Raw genomic sequence first — 27,354 nt, 5'->3', positions numbered from 1 at the left:
TGCACAATTATTTTCTTATCACACACACATTTCTATAGAATTTCCACTATAACATTTTTTCCCCATAGAAGATACTACATCCCCCCTTTCCTTATTTAGAACAGTAATATGTTCATTTTTACTTACAATCTTCTCTAAATAATTAGCACACTTTTACCCTACTTTTAAATAAATCTTGTTTACTCTTTTTATTAATTACTGTAGTCTCAAGTTCTTTCTTCACCTCATTTATGAAATCCCATTCTTGTTCTTGAAAATATAATCTTCTCTTTTCTAGGTTCTGAACAATCCTTTTTTTCCTTTGCATTCATCTACTTCCTCCTTTTCCTTTAAAAAAAAATGTTTTTTTTACCCAATCCCACCATTGAGCCTTAGAGCCAAAGAGGTCCTTTAAGCACCCAGACCTCCAATTTTCATATTTAACTTTAAGTTCATCTTCTATCTCTAGACTGCATAGAATAGTATTTCTATACCACCCCCCCCCCTTTTGTATTCCTTCTTGCAGATTAAAAACAGACTTCAAAATCTTCTGATAAAAAAAACACTGGACCCAAATAACTTGATACACACTATCCATTCTTAAAGGGAAAATTAACACCCAAGATCTGAACCCCCCTGTCTTTCAGCCCACAAAAGGAATTAGACACATTAAAATCCTCTACAATTCTCTTTAGTAACCCAGAGGTCTGATCTTACCAAAGTTGATGTGACCTTGTTCTACTGTATCTGTGTCAGGAAGCACACAATTCAGACCACCTCTTACTCCTATTAGTGCACTGCATCTCAATAAATGTTAGTGGGAGCATAGGTATTCAATGTCATTGCTCTCCCCATAAACAATATATTCACTCTCAGCAATCTTCCACATTCCACAAGTGAGCAATTCTTTATTACAAAATACAGATAAAATACAGACAATTCATCTGCTCTGCTCACATTAGAGCCACTCCAAACAGTTGACCCCTCCAGCCAAAGCTACTCCCACTCTACATAAGATGTCATATTCCTTTTGTTGCAATATCTAAATCCACTGTTCTCAGATATTTCAACAATTTGTGCATTACTCATGTCCTGAATCCCTCTCACATTAGTTAGAATGGACAACAGCATTATAATCCATAAAACCTGTCACTTAATTTTAAAACAACCCATACATCTCAAAATGTCAATGACCAATTCATTCTCAGTGTTATGGCTGAATAAGGCATCTCACACACTAGGAACAGGACTCATCACCAATTCACCAGTCCACTTTATCCCTAGTTTATTCCTCACAACACCATTTTTTTAAAGATACCTCTGTTGAGCCATTGTTTTGATTTTCAGACTCTGAAATTACTTTATTCTCCAACCTCTCATCCACAGGTCAGACAGAGGCTCTTCACGGATCAGTCCTCTTTCCTCAACTTCATTCCCTGTCATCATGTTGTCTGCTTCTTCGGATTCTTTTGATCATTTAATCTTTTTCACTTTATTCCTGAACAGTTGAGGGCAATTCATATATATGTGAAAAATATCTCACAAACTCTTCTGTTAGGACATGATTCAAATTCACATCTAGTCTCAGCACAATGTCTACAATACACAAACCACTGCCAAATGTCCCATCTCGACCACAGTCTCTACATAACATAGGCTGGTCCTCATGATGATCCTTTGTTACCCCTTTAAATAATCAGGATGGAGAGATGTTTGACCCTTCCCATCCCCATATCCCTAGTGATCTATGTGCAATTTTACGACTTCTCTTCTCAATCCTGTCCATACAGATGCAGCCATTCAAGATGGGTGGGGTATTTCGCGGTATACCCCGGTGGGCGTGTCGCATCTTAACGCAGTATCACGCGGTATATCGCATCATTTGACGTCATGCCGGAAAGTATCTGGCATCACCTTGTAAAACCGCCAGGAGGAGCCAATAAAGCTTAACCTCTCATGTAACAGCATTTGAGCTTTTAAATTTAAACTGTGTATTACAGCATGTTAATCATCAGTCATTCAAATGTTGGTATATTTTATGAAAGCAAGATTGCTCGGTTGGACAAAAGTACACAACCTACGTTTATCAGAAATATTTATGCATCAAAGCCTTTACCGAAGATATTACTAATAGTATTAATAATGAATGACTTTGGACAAACTGTAAACTCAAAGTATGACGCTGGTCCACTTTCTTTCTAACTGTCATTTTAAACAAAAATACTTTTAGTTTTTTCTTTGACAAACGCCACAGCATTTCGTCGATCTAACTAACGAGGAAAGGACATTAGCTAGCCAATATGATAAAGGAATGACTTTTTTTGCTAATTTCTTTAGCACATTTGTACAAGCACTTGGAATCTGTCCAAGGCCTACTTTGTCAGGCATTTTCTTTTACTGCAACGGACATAAAAACCCCCTTGCTTTTAACAGAGCATTTCATAATTTCTAACTACGAAAATTATTTAAACTGCGACACTTATCATTCAACCAGAGCTCAAAATATCACAAGGATCCTCAAGAGCACATCAAAGACTATATTAAAAGATACTTGTATCAGATAGATGAGAATCCAGGCTTTTTTATCAATGCTTTCTTATCCGTATACCAGATATTATGGAACCACTTCAGAAGGGTGTCAGCCAGTCAGATTCCAGGAATCGGTACTTTAAAGAAAAACTACACACCAGTATTCCATTTCTCCCTAAACATTTTAAGCATCGAAGTCTTTAACTAACATGTGAAATAGCATGTAAAAAAGTGGTAGTTTTAAGCTTTTCTGCTAATATAATATGGAATCGCATATCTAAAGAAATTAATAACGATATAATTATATTCATGTACCACAACACAAGCCGGAATCCAGCCGGAGCCATGATTTTTTTTTAACAAACATTTCTTTGAAAAAATAAAATGTTTCCCTGGGTCAGAGATTAAATAAAACTTCACTCGCACCAAACAAATGTATATTTCTAAATATCACAACATGATCACATTTAAGTCATTTAAATAACAATGAATAGTCACCTATGCATTACAATATAAACATTTATATTGATTTAAATCGTGTTTTGATTTAAATCACAAACGCGTGTTTAAATATATGTGTTTTTTGATTCACAATCAGACAAATGCAACATAAATTGATATCTTTGTCTTCTAAGTATCTTAATAAACTTTCAGCATAGCTTTCTCCCCGTTTAGATTTCTTTTTCTTGGGATCTTGGGATCAAACGTGGAAAGATTAGATTGTAATCGTTTTTATTTTTTAAATACATTTTAGAAAAGTGTTATCTATACTAAAAAGCTGTACACCACTTGCTATAAAGATACATATTGTAATACTTTCGGGCTCGGATAGGATGGACACAAGAACTCAGACTTGCGGAGTTAAAGCAAGTTAAAGACTTGATTTTATATATAACCTTTAAAAGTGGCATCTCAAAGCAATACAGATTACAAAGTAAATACCCAACACTGATTGTACCCATCTGTCATGCTAATAAAGCACCTTGAATTGAATTAATATGAGAGGGGGGGGGATGGCGAGCGAGAGACAGGACAGGCAAATAAAATACACTCCACAGACATTCACAACAGCGACATATCATTAAAAAACGTTTGCACATATTGTTAAATTATTACTTTTTTTTCAGGAAGTTATAAAAACACTTGAATTAATTATCCAGTCTCTCGAAATAAAATTATTTTTCAAGCAATGCAACTAACGTCGGGCAATGTGTTTTTTTTAATCCAACATTGACAGCCAAATCTTAAATCTTGCTCCAGCTCTTTTTTTTCTATTTGAATTGTGGCGATTCAAACAACTTGGGATAACAAATGGTCTCAAAGTCACTGAGCTCACAGAGCTTCAACAACAGATAGTTCAGGTGGGTAAAATAAACCTATATTTTGAATAAACCTATTACTTGTTCCTTTTCAACAACAGATGGCAATTTCCTTAGTCCTTCCTTAGTCTTCCTGAAATTGTCAGATTATAAGTGAATAAAAGCATTTTATTAAAAACACGTTTGCGTTTGTTTAGGAGCTATATTATGTATTTTTCATATGTAAGATATAATGATGTGTTCCTGCTTACACATCGCATGACTTTAAAAGCTAGAAAAACAGGTTTCGATTCACATTATCTGGTGAGCCTTGTTTTGTCAAAGGACAGGACACTCTCTCTCACTTGCCCTAAACGGACAATACACAGGGGGGAGTTCAAGGTAGAAGAGGGCGAGAATTCGATACCTCCCCCCCCCCCCTGCAAAACCCAGTAAGTACAGTACTTACTAGTTAAGAAAGCTAGGTGTTAGCATAAATTATTAATAATCAATAATATTAATAATATAATAATATAATAATAATATAATAATATTAATATAATAATAATATTAACTGTAATAAATTGTGCTAATAATAAATTATATTCTACTCTGAGAATGTAGTTGGAGGAAGAATGCCCATGGTCTTTTCACTTACTGTAATATTATGGACACTCAATTGACTTTAAAAAAAACAAAACTTTTTTTTGACAGCTGGTACAGCACCCACCGTGCCCACGCGCCAGCATTATATTCTCATGTACGGGTAGAATATGTTAATTGTCTTCCAATGAAAGAAGGGTTCCTTTTGCCGTAGTCGGGAGACATTAGAAGCTTGCCACGCCTGGACTGTTACACCAATGCATTAGCATGTTAAAGCGATTTCATTGAGGAGCCTAGCTTTCTTAACTAGTAAGTACTGTACTTACTGGGTTTTGGAGGGGGGGGAGGTGTCTTTCGCTGGAAATCTCGCCCTCTTCTACTTACCTGTGAAACCAGTTTAATTTGTCACAGCCAGCACTCCCGCAGAGAGGGGGGTTGTACTTGCAGTGCATCGGTATAGATGGGAAAGCCAGAGCCGAGTCAAGTCTAGCCATGTGTGAGTCTAGTCTCACAGAGCTTCAACAGCAGATGACAACTTGTGAGTTTGATTAAGAATGAATAAAAGCATTTCATTAATAACACGTTTGCGTTTGTCTGGGTGCTGACAAAGTAAAAAACAATCACTTTTTGACAATGAAGAACAGTGTGTGTGTGTCTCTCTCTCTGCTGGCGTTTGTAATCATTTTTTTATTTTTAAATACATTTTAGCAAATTAATGTACCGTAAAAGTATTGTGAGACATATTTGGGTTAACATGCTCAGTGTTCAGTGTGTGGTAATTTGTTTGGTGTGAGTTAAGTTTTATTTAATCTCTGAGCCAGGGAAAAGTGTGGTGTGGACGGCTGAGGAGAGAATGCAGGCTCGCGCTTAGTCCGTTATTCTTTTTGTCTTTTTGTCTTTTTGAGCCAGTGAAAGCTCTGTTATCCTTCACATGAATGCCTGAATCATTGTACCGAACCAAGGATTTTACAGTATTTTGTCTTTAAAATACCAATAACAGCAACATACAGTTTACATAATATGTTGATGTTCCAAAATTAATATCGTTTATGACCTTTATGACCTTCGTTATGCTCTTCGTTAATGTCTAAGCCGGAACACATCATTATATCTCATTTTGTATTTCTTTTTAAAAAAAAAATCGTTTGCCCAGCCTTACAGTATTGTTGTTATTATTTTTAACCTGTAAAGCGCTTTGAGGAGCCACCTTTAAAGGCGCCATATACAATAAAGTTCATTATTATTACTATTGTTAATTTGCTGGACAGAGAGGTGAACATTATTATGCAGAAGACAAAGATAGCGATTTACGTTGCATTGTGCATTGTGCTGCTGTAATACAGTTTAAAATAATTAAAAGTCTAAACAGTATCAGCTTTATTTATGGGTTTTAAATAAAGGCAATTTAAACGTGATTTAAATCAATATAAATGTTTATATTGTAACCCATGGGTGACTATTCATTGTTATTAAAATGACTTAAATTTGATCATGTTGTGATATTTAGAAATATACATTTGTTTGGTGCGAGTGAAGTTTTATTTAATCTCTGACCCAGGGAAACGTTTTATTTTTTCAAAGAAATGTTTGTTAAAAAAAAGTCATGGCTTCGGCTGAATTCGAACACGCAACGTGTGATGTGGGAGTCAGGAACCTAACCCACAGCGCCACCGGCAAGGTCACATGAGGAGTGTTGAAAAAGCCCAACAAACATCAACAGACATTGTACAGCGTGTACTATTCTTGTGTTCGGTACATGAATATAATTATAACGTTATACATTTCTTTAGATATGCGATTCCATATTATATTCCCTTTTAATCAGATTCTGAAAGTATGCTTGTTGACTCCGTTATCACGTTAAAGACTTCGATGCTTAAAATGTTTAGGGAGAAATGGAACACTGGTGTGTATTTTTTCTTAAAGTACCGAGATCAGCCATATACTGTATGTTTATGTTCCAAAATTAATATCGTTTATGGCCTTCACACGCGTTACAGTATGCTCCTATTCTTTTTATGCTCAGCTACTAAGATTTCCCTTCAGTGGTAAAATTCCATATAAATATTCAATACTAAAACGGGCACGGTAAAGAATCTTTCTACGACCGACCAACGGACCACGAGTGCCACTGTTGGTCAACCAATCACGTACCACGGTATTTTGCGTCAACGCGCGTCACGATGCGCGAGGCCGTGGCCAATTACCTCCGGTACGTGTCTGTACCGTGCACTTTGAATGGCTGCATCTGTATATTGTCATCTTCCATCAATTTCATTAGATTCCTCTGCACCACACAATATTTACTCAACCAGGATGCTACAACTTCCAAGACTACAGTATCATTAGTCATTGTTAAAATGTATATGGACACCAAGTTGTCTGACAGCCACAATAAAGACAAATTTCCAATACATCTTTCCATCCTTTCTCCTGAAAGAATTTCAAATACCTCCCCCCTCCCCAATCAATATCTATATTCTGAAACTCAAATATCATTCTTTCACACAACAGTGAAATTGATCAATTCACTTCTACTTTCTGCAAAACTTTCCTCATGAAAGCCAATCTACTCAGTCAGAGTTTGTAGTTATTCCACACCATCTCTAACTTGAGCTGCTATTTTTCTACCTTTTTAATAGGATCCAAAAGGAGAAAAAACAACCCCTGCCTTTTCAAAAGCCAGAAAACTATTCAATACCAAATAAACCTTTCTTAGTAGACTTTCTCCCCTAACAGGCCAAAAACCTGAAGTCAAAGAAAAGACTATTCAAATTAATCCATGCTTTGAGCATAACAACCCACAGCTGATTTTATTCTGAAATCATTAAAATCACTACAACTGAACACAGGTGGAGGCTAATTAGCTTGTTGTATACTTTGGAAGGCAATTGACTTCACAGGAGCTAATTTACAATTGTTAATACTAAGAGATGTATGCACTTAGGCAACCCATTTTTCTAGGTTTTCATTTGTAATTACTTTTCAGAATGTTTTAGCATTTGTTTTTCAATGTGTGTTACAATGATTAAAAACATTCTGATTCAAAGAGTCTTGATTTGAGGCTGTAAGACCATAAAATGTGTTACTTTGGCAATGGTATGTAGGCTTTCTATAAGCACTGTATATACAGTAGATAAAAATTAATGAAATAATGGGAAAAGGAATCAGTTTAATCGTAGCTTCGACTGAAATATTAGATTTCAACTGAAGCAATGATGAAAGTGATTTTTAGGTAACAAATAACTGATACAAATTTACATGTAATTTCCTGCTACATTGCATGCATGTTTTGTTGTTCATATATGTGTGGAATGCTTTTGTTTTCTTGTCCTTGTTTGTCTTTAAAAGTAAGGTGTCATTATAAGTAAGTTGTTTATAGTGCAAGACAAAGCCTATTGTAGAATTACTGGTTTGCAGAATGAACATGAAACAAAACCCACTGAGAAAATATGCAAACTCCACACAGATACTGTATCTGAGGTTGGAATTGTGGAGTAGAGTTTACCACCATGCTACTCTGCAACGCTTCTAAAGTTATGTCTGATATTAATAGGATGTTGTAGGTCACAACTGAATTTGGTGCTCAGCATTTTTTTTTCAAAAATGGTATTTTAACAATGGTAGAATAGTCACATAGGACCTTTCTTGACAACTCTGGAAGAGTAGACGTTGTTAATTTAACATTATTCTTAGAAAGGATTTGTCTGGCAGTCCCAGAATTGTTTAATTCAGTTCCAATTACATGCATCTGAGCAACCCTAGTCTCTTTTTGGACTTAAAGGAGAAGAAAACCTGGAAAATTATCCACTTGGTTTAGTTTATATAAAATACGTTTCTATGGGACCTTCTTCTTAATGACAGTATAAATGTTTAGATTTGACCATTGACATTTGCAATAAAAGTTGTTTTCTGAATTGTGTGGCTTAAACCTTGCTGATCTTTGCAACCTTATCTGCCTTTTCACATTAATAGAGTGTTTTATTTTAAGCCTAAATTTTACACTTTTAAGTGAGTGCTCCTATTATAGCTAAAATAACTAAAATGTTTGTCTATCATAATATAGAAGGAATACATGTAGTCTAGAAGTTTATTATACTAATTTCAAATATATGCCTGGCTATTCATTGTAGGCTATTCATCTGTTCTACTTCAGAGCTACTACCGATGTCAAATAGGTACTGTATTTCTCACTGAATGGATATTCCATGCTAAAGTCTTGTTTAAAGTGGCTCTACCAATGGGGCTACAATGGGGTTTTCTTTTTCTATACCTGCATATTTAGAAAGCAATTGTGCTGTTATTCCTCTGTCAGCAATTCAGCCCTCCTCAGATGTTTAAAATTTTGACTGTAAGTACTGTATGTTATTATGCTGAATCTGGCCATTCCCTCCTTAATTATTAATGATGCAATTTCTAGTGAAGTACACAAAGTGTCTTATGATATATTTTAGTAAAAGTTTGCCCTATGCATCTTAAGTACAGAATGCTATAGTATGTGGGGATGACAACTGTGGTATATAAAACATACTGTAGGTTGCATTTTCATTTCAGAAAGCCATGGCTGGATTCAACTCTAAATGAAATTGTATGTGTTAGTTTAATTATACTAGAGAACAATCCATGTTTGCCGCACCGGATAAGATGATGTCTTCAATGTCTCTCATTTATTCTGTGCAGGCACCATCCTCACCTTCCTCACCCACAGCTAATGAACCAAAGTATGAGAAGCGCTGGCTCGACACCTTATCTATCCCTCTGCTGATGGCTCAAGTCTCAAGATACAAAGCTGGAACCGATAAATTAAGGTCTGTAATCCAGAGGGGGGAGTGTAGAGTAATTCACTTCAAAGCCATTATTGTTTATGAAGCAGACGTTGGTTGTCTCTGGGCCTTTTCCATTAAAGATGAGAGGTTTTTAAGCCCAATATCCATGCATGGACATGCTTCTGACCTTTTAAGGTTAGTGATCTGAAGTCCATCAGAATAAGTGCAATGTTAAAAATGAATGCTTTAGAATATTCTTGACCAAGAATAATACAAAAAAAAAACAATCATACAAACTGCATTGGAGTTGATAAAAATATTTGTGCAGGGGAAATGGAATTGAATGATAAGATATTAGTCACAAATTTAGAAATTTTACATTGTGAACAAATTTGATAAAAGAAAGCATTATAATCCTAAATAAATAATTTGATTTAATCTTGTTTAAATTAGCTAAGTGAACACTTAGCATTAGCAAACTTACTGGTAGAAGAAACAATACAAAAAAGAATTGCCTTAGTGGTCTGCAAAATGTAATTTTCAACCAGGATTATGCTACTATCAGCTTAATTCCCTTGACCATTTTCACATACATTATTCTTTCATACAACCAATGTACTTTTAAGTTGATCTTTTCTTTATTAAGTGATGCACACCACAAACTACTGTAGATAGAATACATTTTGTTTTTAACTCAAATTCTTGCACATCAGAGAAAAAGTGAAGGTTTCTAAGTCACAGTGCACTTCATTAAAGTATGAAACAAAAAGTTTTGTGTACAAACAAACATTGGCAAGGAACAATCACTGGGACAGGGGAATCACAAATAGCTTTATCAAACCATAAAATGAAAAACAAACCAACATTTAATCAAATTTTTTGATTCAATTATGGTTACCCTATCTTCAGTGAACTGATGTTGTTTCATATGCTCTTATGATTGGTAGGACTATCACAATTATGTTTATGAAAAATGATAAAAGACATCTATCCCTACCTATATATTTCTATTACAGTATTTCCAGTCATTTTATGATTTTAATTAATAAACATTATTTTGCTGTAGATACTCTTTGTTATTGTTTTTTAATGTCCAATTTACCTTTGTTATTTTAACTTTGTAGTTTTTTTCATGCATTGTAGGAATATTTATTGTTAATATCATATGTTTATTTTTGCATATTTGACAATATGCAATAGTTTTGGTTTGTGAATATATCACATATTATATAATATAGGGTCAGTGTGTCAGTGTTGGAATTGGCATGGTATGTGTAAGCTGATGTGTATTAATGTCATCACCATGCAGAAAAGTCATTATTTTATAGGTACCTGTATAGATTCAATATTTTGTGTGGTTTACTTCATCTTATTTTATATATGATTAATAAATATCTTTGTTTAGTTTGTCCCTGATGCTACTACTCTATTGCCATAGTATAAAAAATACTCATGTGCCCCAAGCTATTCATAATGGAATGTCAGGAGAGCTTCATTTGCATGACCAGGTAGATTTTTATCAATGAAGGCATAAATCACTATGAATACTTATTATGGAAGTTTTAACACATTAATCATTCAATTAATGCTGTAGAAAGATAGTTTAATTAAGATTTCAGTAACTTTAAGTAATTAAGAGTTCAGTTGGATGGAAAAAAACAACAAACATATTTCAGGATCCAGACTGTATTTTCAGCCAGCTGTTTATTTATAGGTTTTACCATGTTATTTACTTTCTGCTACTTTTTTTTTCTATTAGAAATGACCTCTGTTGCCAGGAATAAGGATATTATTACCACACACTGATTAATACTGAATCTTAATAACTGTTCTTTATGGATGTGTGAAAGGAGTATGATTTCCATGCATGCAAATTAGAATTTGTGACCCTATGGGTCACTTGTAATCTATCATTAACACCATTTTGAAGTAGCAAAACCAACTGTAAAAAAAACATAGCATGCCGGAATCATTGCTAAATATCTGGAAAGAACAAAGTAATAAAGATCTTGACTGAGACAGGTTTGGAACAGCCAAAAGGGTTTAAGGGTCAGACAGCTAGATGTGGAGAAGGTCATTTATGTGGTTGAGCATGATGAAGAAGATTCTGCTTTGATAATGTTTTAGAAAATTCTATTCCTTGTTGTAAATAATTCTGTGCATTTAAATTGATGGGATTTTACCATATTACAAATCATTTATAAGTTTGTTAATTTGTCTGTAGAATTCACACTAAAAAATGTTTGATGTACAATAATATAACTGATATTAATATGGGAACATCATAGAAAAGAATCAACATAAAATATTGATTATATAAAAAATAATTGCATTCTAACAGAGTACTGTATAATTTTTATCATTTATCACTGCATTTGTTTCTGTAGTAGTTTGTTCTGCTTCCCATGATATTGCCCTCTGCCCTCTGGAAATATATGTTATCTACAGTTTGTTCAGATACAGAGATAAAATAAGTACAGAGACACACATGGATATACTGTAATCACAGGTATATTACTACTGCTGCCATTCTAAGCACTGTCTTCTGTCTGCTTTCAGTGTGGAACAGATGTACAGTAGTGATAGAGCTCACTCTTAAATCAATAACTTACTGTATATAAAATCTCCCATATTCTCCACAACAGTCCCATGAAACCAGGAATAATTTTTGTTTCTCTTCTTTGAACATGTTCTAAAGATATAATATTTTTTGTGGTTTGGTGAACAAAAATGAATATAATATTCTAGATGAAGTCTTACTAGTACACTGTAGAGCTTAAAGAAATTTCCTGGATTTAAATCCTACTCATTTACTCTATACCCCAGCATTCTGTACCCACTACAGAATGTACACAATCTTCAAAACCAGCCTCATGCATTACAGGTACAGTATATCTTATCTGTACCTTCTTGCAGCTCAGGAGCACCCATGCAATATGTATTGTGTATATTCATACTACTTGTGTGGATCACTTTGCACTTATCACTGTTGAATTTCACTAAACAATTATCAATGTATTCCATGTTTTTCTTGTAACTCCATTGCCGCTGTTTCTGGCTGCCACTCCCTCTATTTTAGTATCATCAGCACATTTGATCAGTTTACAAACTGTACCAAAATCTAGTTTTTTTATATAGATCATGAAGAGCAGCAGACCTAAAATGGATTCCTATGGTACACCACTACTCACATCTTCATATTTAGAAGTTCTACCTCTTAAGGTGTTGTTCAGTAACCAGTTCTTTATTGTTGTGCATATACAGTATTACCTTGCATTCCTGTGACTTGTTTTCTGGAAATCTGAAAGTATATCATGCCATATGCTTTTATAGTTAGACAAGACCTTCTCTTTCTAAATCCATGCTGTCTCTTAATTGATTGGGAAAATTCCATAAGGCACCATTGATTTGTTGTAGACTGTTCTAGAACGTCTATAAGATTTATGTTAAAATTACTCAGTGCTGCAGGAGATTATTCTATATCATGGGGGGTGTTATTGATTTTTTCTATTGTAAACATTTTAATGAAATATTCATTTTGTACAGTATGTTAACTATTTTTTATTGCGTGATAAAAAATCAATTCCTATTATCTTACCAAGTATTTCCATTTTTTCATTAACTGTTTTAGTACTGGAAGAAGTGTTACACATTACTTTTTGCCTCTATTGCAATATTCTTTTCTTTCTCAACTATTGGAAATTCTGTTATCTTTTTTTAGGTTTCTAAACCTATTTTTTAGGTTGCAGAATTCCTGTAATTCTATATACTCCTTTACACAATCTGTGGAGTGTTCTCTTCTTTCCTGATTTTTCTTAATATCTCCATTAAACCATTACATCCATATTTGTTGGTCTTAAAACTTCACTGTAGTAGGATTTAATTGATTAATTGAAGAATACTGTGAATACTCATCTATCTGTTTCCAGTTCACTGCTTGTTAGCTCTTCCTCATTCCTTCATAGTTTGGAAAGTTATAAATCCTAATTAAATCCTAATTTTAGACTATGTTCTTGAACTTTTAAAAGTATACATCAAACGATACCATATTATAATCACAATTTGTGCCTCTATCATTTCAGTTCCCTTGCTGTGATTGCTAAGAAGCACTATCAGTTTCAACCATCTGAAGTTCAGCTTCTGTATTGGCCCTCACCACATAAGAATGAATGTATGGAAAGTTAAAATTACCAGAAGTATAACATCACTTTTACTTTTGCTTTCTACTACTTTCTTGATCTCATCATACAGCTACTTGTACCTGTATCTGCATTAGGTGGTACAGGTCCAGCCATACCGCATGTTATGATAATAGTATCCGGAAGCACCTTGCAAAACCACCAGCTGGAGCTAATAAAGCTTAACGTCTCATGTACAGCATTTGAGCTGTCGCCAGAAAACACCCGGTTTTGAATCCCTGTCACTGCTGAGGGACAATCTGTTTCCAAATAAGAATTTAAGTTGTATACTGTTTAGACTTTTAATAATTTTAAAGTGTGTATTACAACATGTTAATCATTAAACATTAAAAAGTCTGTATATTTTATAAAAGCATGATTGCTCAGTTGGACAAAAGTACACAACCTCTCACCTTCATTATAAATATTTTAATTATGCATAAATATTTTATGCATTAAAGTCTTTGCGAAAGATATAATTAATAGAATTAATAATGAATGACCTTGGACAGGCTGTAAGTTCAAAGTATTACCATGGTCCACTTTCTTTGTAACCATCTGCATCAGATTAACTACGTTAAGACATTTTGCCTGCTTAAACTACAGCTTAAGCTGTTAAGTGGAGTGTTGGTGTAATGGCTTAGGCATGTGCCTTGCATGCTGGAGGTTGGGGGTTTGAACCCAGCTCTTGCCATGAGTTTTCTTTTAACAAATAAACATTTCTTTGAAAAACTGAAATAGTAAATATTATCGACACTATATTGAATTTGTTGGTATTTCTAAATATCACAACACATTCAAAGTTAAGTGAGTTAAGTGATTAACCTTTTCTGTGAATACTTACACTCGTTATCGCAGTAAAAAACCTAATACTTTTTAGAATCCACTAAATAGGGAATATAATATGGAATTGTTTATCTAAATATTAATTTAAGGATCTAAATATATGTATTTTTATAGCTGGTAGTATAGTATGGTAGTAAAAGCGTTCTAATTTTAATGCGATACGAAAGATATTATTCATAATAAATTACCTTGGACGGTTTGTAAACTGAAAATGTATATAGAGGAGATATGTAAAGTCTTTTCTTTCCAGCTTGGAATGAACTTTTACCTACTGGTATATTCCATTGCAGCTACAGTACCTTCTGTAACGCAGCTCCGTACGTCTCACAAAGGCTAGGACTGTCAACACCCTGCTGTGTAATGTTATGTAGAATAGAATGGAACAGAACAGTTCTGGGGGATGGGAATGAATTTTCAGTAGCATGCGTTGTTATCATGGTTGCTGTTTAACGTAAGGCAAACAGCAATCAAATGTGGGAAATGCATTTATTTGTCCTGAATCAAAGTTTAACTTGTTCAGACCTCCCTACGTTACAAACTCCAAACATTTTATTTTGTCTATTGCTACAATATTGACAGCAATGTAGTTCAAAGGAACATGTCAAACTGTTTCCAAAATAACCACAAGTGAACGAGTTGAGAGATTTGATAATAACAGAGAAATCATAACAATGACCGCGTGTTGCTAATCATGCATAGGAGAATAGGCTCCCACTCCCTGACAGAAAAAAAGGGTGTGAACTGTGCTTAACACAAACTCCGCTTAACAGAGTAAGCAAGGGGTAAAGTGACTTTCTGTTCAATTAAATATAGTTACTGTACAGATTATAAATTCTTCAAGCAATAATTTGCTGTTTGTCAAAATCAGCTACTTTCTAACAGCTACCTTTTGTCTCTTGTGCAAACTCAACAAAGATTTATTTTTTATAATTCTGAAACCTGAAAAATATGCCTCACTCATATTACCCTCCCCCACTCGAGTCTCGCCTCCATCTGTTCCACACACGCAAATCAGATCTACAAATATAGAGTGCCTTGCAAAAGTATTCTTGCTTTTTGCTCGGTTTTGCCGTTTTCCAAATACTTTCAGTGAAAGGCATAAGATTTCTATTGGATGATTCAGCTGGAATTTTCACCCAGTTTATTAATTCTGCTTTAAGCCTCGCCATTACTGGTGTGTTTCACCTCATGGAGTTCCTTCTTTGAATTAAACAGCCGTTTTCACCCAAAATGAACAAGATAAAGAGCATTTTCAGACACCAATTACTTTGTGTTTACATATAATAAGGGATTAGATTTATGAACAATCTAATTTCTTATTTATTTCAACAGTGAAAGTTCAGCTGGACTTACCAGCACTAGTTCTGCTTGTTATAGACGTTCAGGAAAGGGGGTGAATTAAGCAATGTCAAGTGCAATAATTCAGTGATCAGTAATAACAGCTAAAAAATCAAATCAAAATTAATCAAATGCACAACAATACAGCGTTCAGCTGTTACGCATTCCACTCGCGTCTCTGTCCAGTCTTGCATTCTTCCCACGTGTGCAGTGTTTAACAAATGCTCATGCTGCAATACACCTATCGCCGTTTACTGTCGTCACTATTTTAGTTCTCCTCTTTCCTCAGTTCCCCGCTCACGAGTATGGATACTCCTAGAGCTTTCAAGTGCGCATTATGCTCTTCTATGCCTAAACCTTGGAATTTGATCTTCTAGCCTGCTCCTCGTTTTTAACTTTACCTTTCATTTTGGATTGTTGCTCTCTCGTTCAGACCTACTTGCTTGGTTCCTGGTTTTGCTTTTCACTTAGTGATTTGGATTGTTGCTCTCTTGTTGTCTCTCCCGTGTACAGACCTACTCACTTGCTACCTGGTTTCGTTTTTGCTTAGCGATTCGGATTGGTGATTTCTCTCTCTCCTGAGTCCTGCACAGGATCCATACACCCTTCCTGCCCGACCTGACACCAGCAGTATTTGCTGACAATGAAATGTCTTATCTGCAAGCTTGGCGGGTGGATCACAAAATTAAAGTTACATAACAAATGAAAATAAACTCAATTTAATAGAACTGCTATATGTCCAGGGTGTACATTATGTCCAAGTAGTGCAGTATGCCAAATACAATGAAAACTTTATGTCCAAGTAATTTGACCATTTAAAAGAGCAATGCAAAAATGCTGGGAACTTCACAATTAAAGAGCTCTGTAGGACAAGAAACAAAAGAGAGAAACGTAAGCTTTTTTTAAGGCTGAAATTAAAATTCAGTTTAAAAAAATAAAGCAAAAGAAAATTTGGAATGTTAAAGTGTGAGAGAGAAATGTGAAAGTACAAAAATGCACTTGAGCCAAAGTTTTAGAATTGGAGCAGGTGTTACCTTGAAATAACCAAACAGAAAAAAGCCATGTCCAGACAGTGCAGAAGAGGGATGCAGGAACACTTGCGCAAAAGCTTAGATATCCAAAAAATCAAAGAAAGGTGTGATGTTACAAAAGAACTTGTGAACCTGAAGCAGATTTGGCAGAGAGTTAGGGGCTTGACTAATCAGGTGCATTCCTGGTAGGGAGACTATGAATTTTTGATAGGATAAGAGAGTCAGAAAATTCGCACACATGAAAAACAGAGCAATTCAGTAAGAGAGCCCTTATATGAATTAATATCAAACATGGTTTCATGGAAGGCTTCTCAAACAGTTGGGCTTTTAGGTAAATTGCCAGGGGACAGCATTTGTAAATATATTTTATTAAAGCAAGTCATGTTTTGCAACACAAAAGATATTTTTTCCAATAAAGTAATTTAGCCTTTGTCACTAATGGAACAACTAAATAAAGATATAAATATAGAAAAGATTTTTTATTCAATGCTGGTAGCAGGATGAACTCTCAGCAGCTGTCAGGTTGAGCTCAGTGTATATTTTTGAGTTGATATGAGATGTTAACAGTAAAAACAGCATTTATCAATGGGATTTTCAGAATAATTATAAATCAAGCAGGATAGGGAAAGCACAGAAAATAGGTACTTAGATTGATCAGATCCAGAGAAGTGGAAAGGCTGACTCCTTAAACCAGCACTATAAAATAATTTATCCTCAGTGAGATCCAGCCATCTCATAGTGGGTTTCTATTACTCTGTATACAGTAGTTACATAGCGCCTTTAGTTCCATCCATTTTCTAATCTCTATCCTTTACAGAGTAGCTGGAGTCTATCCCAGCAAGAAACAGATGCAAGGCAGAACACACCCTGGACATACTGTAGTCTCAGTCTATCACAGGGCAGACAAACAGACACAAACACACACTTAAGCCGGGGTCAGTATTCCCATAAGCCAATTAACCTACCAGTATGTTTTGGACTGCAAGAGGAAATTAGATAACCTAGAGAAAACCTACAGAGAACATGCAACCTCCATACATTCAATACCTCAGGAATTGAACCTAGGGCCTCAGCACGACAAGAGAGCAAAGCTAATCACTGCACCACCATTAAATGGATGGATATCTTAGTTATCTTTATAGTTCAAAGATTTCCATGCATAATTTAATTTTTAAAGCCTCTGAGACATCTGGTGCTACTGTTGTATTTATGAAAAAACATACAAAAGGCATATATGCACTGTGCCATCTGATTCCTTAATTAATATATTTAATTTTTATAAATAGTAAAGATTGTTATTGTTTATTATAAAATATTTTAAATTATATTTTACCCTATTTTTTCTTTATTAATTTTGTGTTTTACTTATTATCTGATAGTCAGATTTAACATACATTTGAACAATTATTTGTAAATTAATATTTTTACAAAATGTGGAAAACTTGCAACAATTTATTAGTGCTTATTATATATATATGAATTACTTTGTGTTCACACCTGACTTTCTTATTTAGATGTATGAAAAACATTGAATTAAGTGTACCATAACATTCAGAAATACAATCAAGAACAGTTTGTGGCATTTGTATAGATTTTTAAAAAAAATAAAAAATGATTACAATCTAATCTTTCCATGTGTGATGCCATTAGGAAGTACAATAAGCTCCTGCTGTGTTTAACGATGGTATGAAAAATAATATAAATTATGAGAAAGATCACTCATGTTCCCCTGCTCCTCCTCCCTTTCTCGGTGCCGCCGCCCCTCTGACGGAAGGCAGTGGGCGGTGTGCTATTTTCACGGCCTCTGGTTGGGAAAAAAGACCTGCTGATCTGTCCTACAAAACAGGAAGAGAAGAGAATGTAATTTTTTTTTTAAATATAATGTGTGTTGAGTTTATGAAATTCAAGTATTTTAAACTTTGAATTAAAAAGTAAAAATCTTACAGCATACACAATGATTCTAAGCTGATCTCGAGGAAGAAAAATCACCAATTTTTCGCACATAAAAAGTGTTTTTTCAGCTTTTAAACCAGTTTTTTTTTCAGCTTTTAAAGTCATGCAATGTTTTAGGCAGTTACAGTAAATGTCATTGTATGTTATTTTTTATTTCGTTTTTAAAAATTAAAAAAATCTTTTGCCCATCAGGTTGATAAACTGTTCTCCGATTACTGGCAATTGTAAAAAATAACCCCCCCCCCCCCACCTTATTTAATTTAAAGTTTTCCGTGAAGAAATCCTTAAAGACAAAACCATCACGTATAATAATTAGTCGAGCAGGGTTCAATTCCAGGCAGTGTACTACACAGTACAGGTTAAACTTTTTTTAAATTCCAACTTAAATTGTTGGCTGATTTCTGGCTGCTGACATTTGGATTAAAACAAAATATAGATTTCTCAGTTTGGATGTAAACCTGAAAGAGACACATCATGTTCACAATTAGCTATAATAGTGGACTATTTTTATGCATTTGGCTATATAATTCAACATTTATCTTTCTGCAATAACAGCAAGTAGTGTTCTTACTACGTATTTTTAGGAAAGGATAAAATTTTATAACTTTTTATGAAGTACAGTATATAAGCTTAATAATGTTAGAACAAGCATGTTAAAACCAGAAAAAAACTCAAATTATTTATATTGTAGGGGTTTTGTGCATTTACTGGGACAATATTAATTATATTCCAACCGCAGAACTACAAAATAATTCTGCTGCTGTGCACCCATTTTAGGGGCTGTGAAGTTTTGTCAATCTACTCTAACTTTGCTTTGTAGATCTAGATTAGGCACACAGATGCAGACATCTAGAATGCGCAAAGTGTCAGTCGGTATACTTCTGTAGGCATCAACGTGTTCATCAATGTCAGACATCAGGATATCACTGCATTTTAATTATTTTTTTAAATAATCTGATGCAGGACTGCACTGCTCTGTAAAACTACCAGGTGGCACCAGTGAATCCTTAAGATACCACAGCTGTGTTTGGTTGTCAGACAGATCAGTTTGGTATTAAATGATTATTAACCCATTAGCGCATCCCTGAACTACTCAACTACTGTATATGCATACTAACAACAAACACTTTCATTAAATACGTTGTTGTTTACATTGAATAGTTATATTGTTGAGACAGAATTCTTACCATGTTGTTACCAGAACTCCAAATGAGATATATAACAACAATACTGTACAACACTAATAGAACTTTTAATTACTGTATTTTAAAAACTGTATACATAATTATTAGTCAGTTTTCTATAGTAATCATCCTCACTTCTCACCCCCACCTCTCTATAAATTTTAATTAGAAAACATGTAATTTTATTTTAGCTTATAGTATATAATATATATATATATTATCTTTAAAAATATACTATTTAAAAGCAAATAAATATAAATTAGAGGCCAGATGAAAATTAAAGTTTTGAGTAGTGATTTGAATGACTTTGTTGTGTACAGTAGGTGGCATTATAGCTAATACAAGTGTGTGAAAAATTACAGTTAATATACTTAAATTGTTAATATTGCAATGTGCTGTTGAGATACAGTGTGCCCCGTTTGATTTTAATATAATTTTAATGAGAACTTGCAAAACAGTGGTGTAAGTAATTATATCTAGTTTATATTATATCTGAATGATTTGCAGAAAATAATATTTGTGTAAGAATAGTTTTATCTACCTTAAAGTAGCTGACTTTTCTAAGAAAGGAGAGTCTCTATTGGCCTTTTGTATAGATAGTGTCTTAACATTTTTCCCATTTTAGGTTTTTGTCAATGACCAGTCCCAAGTACTTATAGTCATTAACAATTTCAACAGGCTGACCATCAATTATAGTGGGTTGAGGGGATGTGGTATTTTTCCTAAAATCAATAATTAGTTCCTTTGTTTTTGAAACATTTACAGATGCAGCCATTCAAAACAAGCGGGGTATGCTGCGGTATAACACGCTGGGCGTGTTGCAGTATACCACATCATACCAAATTAGATTATGTTAATAGTATCTGGAATCACCTTGTAAAACCACCAGGTGGAGCTAATAAAGGTTAACCTCTCCTGTACAGCATCACCAGAAAACGTCGGTTTCGAATCCAGATAACTGCTGAGGGACAATCTTTATTCAATTAAGAATTTAAGTTGTATACTCTTTAGACTTTTAAATTTAAACAGTCTATTACAGCATGTTAATCATTAACCATTAAAAAGGCGGTATATTTTATAAAAGCAAGATTGTTCTGTTGGACAAAAGTACACAACCTACCAACCTTTATCATAAATATTTAAATTATGCAGGAATATTTTATGCATCAAAGTCTTTACCGAAGATATTACTAATAGTATTAATAATGAATGACCTTGGACAAGCTGTAAGCTCAAAGTATTACCCTGGTCCACATTCTTTGTAACCGTCTTTGTAAACAAAAAGAGTTTATTTTTTCAATGACAAAAAGTAACACCACAGCATTTAGTTGATCCAATCACGCATTCGTTTCCAATCATACAAAGTAATTCTTGAGAATCTCCGATTCACCATGCCTTTCACATGCTCATAAACAATATTAATTTAGGAACATAAACATATTACTGTATGTAAACTGTACTGTATATTGCTGGTCTTGGTAGATTAAAGAAAAAATACACACCAGTATTCCATTTCTCCCTAAACATTTTAAGCATCAAAGTCTTACATGTTGTTATTTGGGAAACGTTTTTATGTGCTCCTTTTGACCATATTAGGATTATATACTTTGTGAAAAGTGATAGTCTTTTAACCTTTTCTGTGAATTCGCTTGTTATCTAACAAATGCATACATTTAGAATTTGATTAACAGGGAATATAATATGGAATTGCGTATCTAAACAAAATAATAACGATATAATTATATTAATGTACTGTCTGGCGGAATAAACTGAAGAGGTTAGTTAATGTGACATGGAATTATCACCTCTTTTTACACTTGAGAACAAATGAGAACATTCCACTCGGTGGGCGGTGCATTGTTATCTCAATCACCTGCTAATTCGTTTTACACCACTGGACAACAGGAGAATGTGACTGTACTGTATCTGTACAGAATGTGTGTTTCAATCAATACAGTAATTGATTAAAATCGCAATCGCGTGTTTAATTAAATGCCTTTTTTGATTCAAAATCTGAAAATGAAAACCGCGGTAAGGTCACCTTGAATTTAAAAAACGATTTTGGCATGCCTGTAGCATTTTCACGAAACCTCCTAGAGTTTTGAGAACACTTGCTTTGTGTATAAAGTACATTGTGAATGTTTTCACAGCCTTCACTTTGTCGTTTTTATGCCATTTGTTTGACAACGCACAAATATTCCTATGTCTGTATCTTTGCAAGGGAATCAGTGCGAATTTTAACACTAATTAAATAACCGCGGGCACTTTCCACCCCCTCTACATTCTCAGAGTAGAACAGACTAACCTTCTAATGAGTGACGGTCCACCCCCCACCACCACAGACAGGAAAAGTGCCCACAGGCACTTAAACTTAATATGGTCAGAAGGAGCACGTACGTACGTTTCCTAAATAACCACATAACCACTCTGATGCTTAAAATGTTTAGGGAGAAAGTGGAATACTGGTGTGTATTTTTTCTTTAAACTACCAATACCAGCCATATACAGATGCAGCCATTCAAAATGCGCGTGCGATACCGCATTATTTTCCCGTGCGCTGTACGGAGTCTACCGCGAGTTACCGGTAAATACCGCTAGTTACCGTAAATTCTCCTATAATACCGCAAGCAAAATAATAGTATCCAGAATTTCCGCAAGGTGGAGCTAATAAAGCTCAACCTCTCATGTTTGAGCTGTCGCCATCAAAGTCTTTAACAAAGATATTACTAATAGTATTAATAATGAATGACCTTGGACAAGCTGTAAGTGTAAACTCAAAGTATTGCCCTGGTCCACATTCTTTTTTTCATTGACCGTCTTTGTAAAAGTAACACCACAGCATTTTGCAATCACTTATATGTTTCCAATCATGCAAAGTACAGTATTTTTTGAGAATCGATTCACCATGCCTTTCACATGCTCACAAAAGAGATTGATTTAGGAATATAAACATATTACCGTATGCAAACTGTACTGTATACAGTATGTATATGCATATTTAATGTCTTAACTGTGCCCGTTTAACTATTGAATATTTATATGGAATTTTACCACTGAAGGGAAATCTTAGTAGCTGAGCATAAAAAGAATAGGAGCATACTGTAACGTGTGTGAAGGCCATAAACGATATTAATTTTGGAACTTAAACATACAGTATATGGCTGGTCTCGGTACTTTAAAGAAAACATACACGAAACATGGTTTCATTATGACCAGAATCGGTCTTGAGATATTTTTAACTTGATTTACAGTATTTGAGAGGTATGTCTTGACACCAATACTATGTAAATACTGCTCATATATATGTTTCTAGGTTTATATTACGCATTTCATACAGTCAAATTACTTTTGAGCAACTGATAAGAAGCGCAAAACAGTATGCCCAGGGCATTTTAGTTTTAGTTTTGTTTTAATGCAGTGTGGGGACTGTGCTTTAACTATATCGCCGTGGATTGATTAGAGATATCAAGTACATACAAGTCATTTTTTAAATGTTGTAGTTCGTCTTGTAAAAATGTTACAAGTACATCATCTGTCAACAATTACACAGGTTCTGTTTCCATATTACGGATTTTGGTTACGTAATATTATTTTCTAATTTCACATTGTGAATATTTGATTTGGGCAAACAGAGCCGCAAAGAAGTACATTATGGTTTGTTGGGTTTTTTTGCAGTTTTATCTAGAACAAGCGATGCTTAAACCTTTGTCTGATTCTTGTGAAACTATCCACACGACAGTTACCTAAGAGTTGACTTCAGTGATGTCACTGATGAGATGTTTCTAAAAATCCATCCTCTGTAAAACGTCTTCTCCAGTTGTCCTGCACATGTATTCGCTAATGAAGCTGTTTGTTCTGAGCCTGGTTCTCTACATTTCTGTATGAACCAGCTTAGAGGGCTAAAGACAGCTTGTGTTTAAATTGATTGCAAGGTAATTTATGCTTCTGTGTATAATGTTTCTGTAGTGCTTTTTCAGCACTCTTCATGCGACCGCGCCGGTGGCGCTGTGGGTTAGGTTCCTGACTCCCATATCACACAGTCTGTGATCAAATCCCACTGTAGAACCATTACTTTTTTTTTTAACAAACATTTCTTTGAAAAAATGAAACGTTTCCCTTGGTCAGAGATTAAATAAAACCTCACTCTCACCAAACAAATTTATATTTCTAAATATAACAACATGATCAAATTTAAGTCTTTTTAATAACAATGAATAGTCACCTATGCGTTACAAAATAAACATTTATATTGATTTGAATCGCATTTTGATTTAAATCATAAACGCGTGTTTAAATATATGTGTTTTTTGATTCACAATCAGACAAATGCAACATAAATTGATATCTTTGTCTTCTAAGTATCTTAATAAACTTTCAGCATAGCTTTCTCCCCGTTTAGATTTATTTTTCTTGGGATCTTGGGATCAAACGTGGAAAGATTAGATTGTAATCGTTTTTATTTTTTAAATACAATGCGGAGTTAAAGCAGGTTAAAGCCTTGATTTTATATATCACCTTTAAAAATGGAATCTCAAAGCAAAGTAAATACCCAACACCGATTGCACCTATCTGTCATGCTAATAAAGCACCTTGAATTGAATTGAATTGAGGGAGAGAGGGGGGGAGGGCGAGCAAGAGAGCCAGGACAGACAGGCAAATAAGATACACTCCACAGACATTCACAACAGCGACATATCATAAAATGTTTGCACATATAGTTATGTTATTACTTGGTTTTCAAAGTGCAATGAAATACAATATTGTTGTTGTTGCTGTTATTGTTGTTTTTATCCTGTCAAGCGTTTTGAGAAGCCACCTTTAAAGGCGATATATAAAAGCGCTGAATCTTATGGCATGTGTTCCGCCGGGGATTCAAAAAAAATATTTTTTTTTAATTGCGTATCTAAGGAAATAGCAGTATAACTTTGTTCATCCACAAACAGTGGCATGTTACATTTTAATGGGTGTCTCCTCTTGCCAGAAAGCTCTAAATTGCATTTTGAGTGCGGTTTTTGACTTTTTCTAAATTGCAACCCATCAATAAAGCTGATACAGTTTAGACTTACTGTATTTTAAACTATACTACAGCAGCACAATGGACAATGCAACGTAAATTGCAAAAATGCACTTGGAATCTGTCCAAGCCCTACTTTGTCAGGCATTTTCTTTTACTGCAACAGACATAAAAACTCTCTTGCTTTTAACAGAGCGTTTCATAATTTCTAACTACGAAAATTATTTAAACTGTGACACTTATCATTCATTCCATTCCATTCCATTATCAGTCTTCCATTTCTCCCTAAACATTTTAAGCATGAAAGTTTTATGAAACGGTACCCAAATATGTGATTGCTGTATGGAATGAATTTTAATTTAAAAAAATTATTTAACACGAAAATTAAGCTGGAAATATCACTCCCTTCTACTTTGAAAATACCTGTGAAACTGGTTTAATTCGTCACAGACAGCACTCCCACAGAGAGGGGGGTTGTACTCGTTATTGTCTAACCAGAACACATCATTATATCTCATTTTGTATTTCTTAAAAAAAATCGTTTGCCCAGCCGCTATTGCTGTTTTGGTTTTTATCCTGTAAAGCGCTTTGGGGAGCACAGCTTTCTCACCACTTAAATTTACTTTTTGATATCATCCTTACACAAAGCAGAAACTTCTTGTATTTTCCGATGACATACAAGTGGAAAGATTACAGATTTTAATAATCTTTTTTCTGAACCAGGGAAAATCTGATCATGTTTCTCTATAACAATAATAAAAAACTTTATTTTACATATCACCTTTAAAAGTGGCATCTCAAAGCAATACAGTAGATGTAAACCACAGATTACAAAGTAAATACCCAGACAAACGCAAACGCATTTTTAATAAAATGCTTTTATTCATTCAGCAGAGAGAGCTTAAAACCTGGGCGTAACAGCTGTTCCTTTTTCTGATCACTTGCTCTCTGGATAAACGTCTCACCTGTCCTGTTCTTTGTTGTCCTAATTTGCTAATTATGCCTTCTGCGATCCACTCCTGCCCTCACACCTAAAGAAGACTATTTTAAATTTCTTTGTGCGGTCCATTGTGCAATTAACCCTTGTATGTGCTGTTCTTAAGGTGATATCACGTAAAGGTGACATGTAAAATAATGTTTTTATTATTGTTATAGAGAAACATGATCAGATTTTCCCCGGTTCAGAAAAAAAAATCTAAAGTATACTAGTATACTTTTAATACAGTCTTTGCTGTGCTCTAGAGGATCCTTGTGATATTTCGAGCTCTGGTTGAATGATAAGTGTCGCAGTTTAAATAAATTTTGTAGTTGGCAATTATGAAACGCTCTGTTAAAAGCAAGGGAGTTTTTTTGTCCGTTGCAGTTTTTTTGAAACTGAATCAGCGCTGAACTTGTTTGAATTGACTGAGCTCCGTTCTGTACCACACAATGATCCCCCCAGAGTTTCTGCCCCGGGTGATTTGGTTTTTTTTGACAGAGGGTAAAAAACTTTCCCTCTCGCTTGCCCTCGCCACCTGTGTATTGTTTGTTTTTTTGTGCTGTCCTTTGACAAAACAAGGCTCACTAGATAATGTGAATGGAAACCTGTTTTTCTAGCTTTTAAAGTCGTGCGATGTGTAAGCGGGAACACATCATTATATCTTACATATGAAAAATACATAATGTAGCTCCCAAACAAACACAAACATGTTTTTAATAAAATGCTTTTACTCGTTCATAATCCGACGATTTCAGGAAGACTAATGGAGGTCTGGCTTTTTTTCTGGAAAACCATAACTCTGGTCTTGTCCAGATTGACTGTCAGCACTCAGGTCTGACAGTGCTGCTCCAGCAGTGCCAGGTTCTGCCGCAGCCTCTGTTCTGTGGGTGACAGCAGGACCAGGTCGTCTGCAAAGAGCAGGAACTCGATTTCTGTAATTAATGCAGATCAGTAAATCAAGGGACAAAACAGTTATTGCGCCCGGCTCCTCAATATAGCTCCCAAACAAACACAAACGTGTTTTTAATAAGATGCTTTTATTCGTTCATAATCCGACGATTTCAGGAAGCTTTCTGGAGCAGCACTGTCAGACCTGAGCGCTGACAGTCAATCTGGACAAGACCAGAGTTATGGTTTTCCAGAAAAAAAGCCAGACCTCCAGAAAGCTTCCTGAAATCGTCGGATTATGAACCTCCCCCCTCAAAAACCCAGTAAGTACAGTACTTACCAGTTAAGAAAGCTAGGAAATCGCCTCAATGAAATCGCTTTAACATGCTAATGTGTTGGTGTAACAGTCCGGGCGTGGCAAGCTTCTGATGTCAACTCGACTACGGCGAAAGGAACCTGTCTTTCACTGGAAGACAATGAACATATTCTAGCCCTAAATGAATTAATAGCAAACAGGGTTTACATAAAATACATTTTTCCAAGAAAGTTTAGGCTTTTTCACTAGTGAAACCACTAAATAAAGACATACATATAGAAATCTTAAGATTTTTAAAATACATGACGTTGCTAAAATTTATTTAAAAATAAAAACGATTACAGACGCCAGCGGAGAGAGAGAACAGGGGAGGGATGTTGGTTTTGCATAAGGGGCAGGGCTATCGACATAAGGTCTATTTGGGAATGTGGAGTTACATGTTCTGGCTGTTT

At 34.7% G+C, this 27,354-nt stretch overlaps 1 protein-coding gene across 1 annotated transcript in view; it reads left to right on the top strand.

Annotated features, from left to right (window-relative positions):
* The window catches only part of sntg2 (syntrophin, gamma 2), a 351,972-nt gene that overhangs the window by 241,386 nt on the left and 83,232 nt on the right, over positions 1–27,354 (top strand). The window contains exon 9 of the mRNA XM_015349632.2: positions 9,090–9,217. Coding sequence (XP_015205118.1) covers positions 9,090–9,217 — 128 coding nt within the window. The remainder of the gene's footprint in view (positions 1–9,089; positions 9,218–27,354) is intronic.

Source organism: Lepisosteus oculatus, chromosome 2 (assembly GCF_040954835.1).
Source record: "Lepisosteus oculatus isolate fLepOcu1 chromosome 2, fLepOcu1.hap2, whole genome shotgun sequence".
Lineage (NCBI taxonomy): Eukaryota > Metazoa > Chordata > Actinopteri > Semionotiformes > Lepisosteidae > Lepisosteus > Lepisosteus oculatus.
This window is presented reverse-complemented; position numbering and strand designations above follow the sequence as displayed.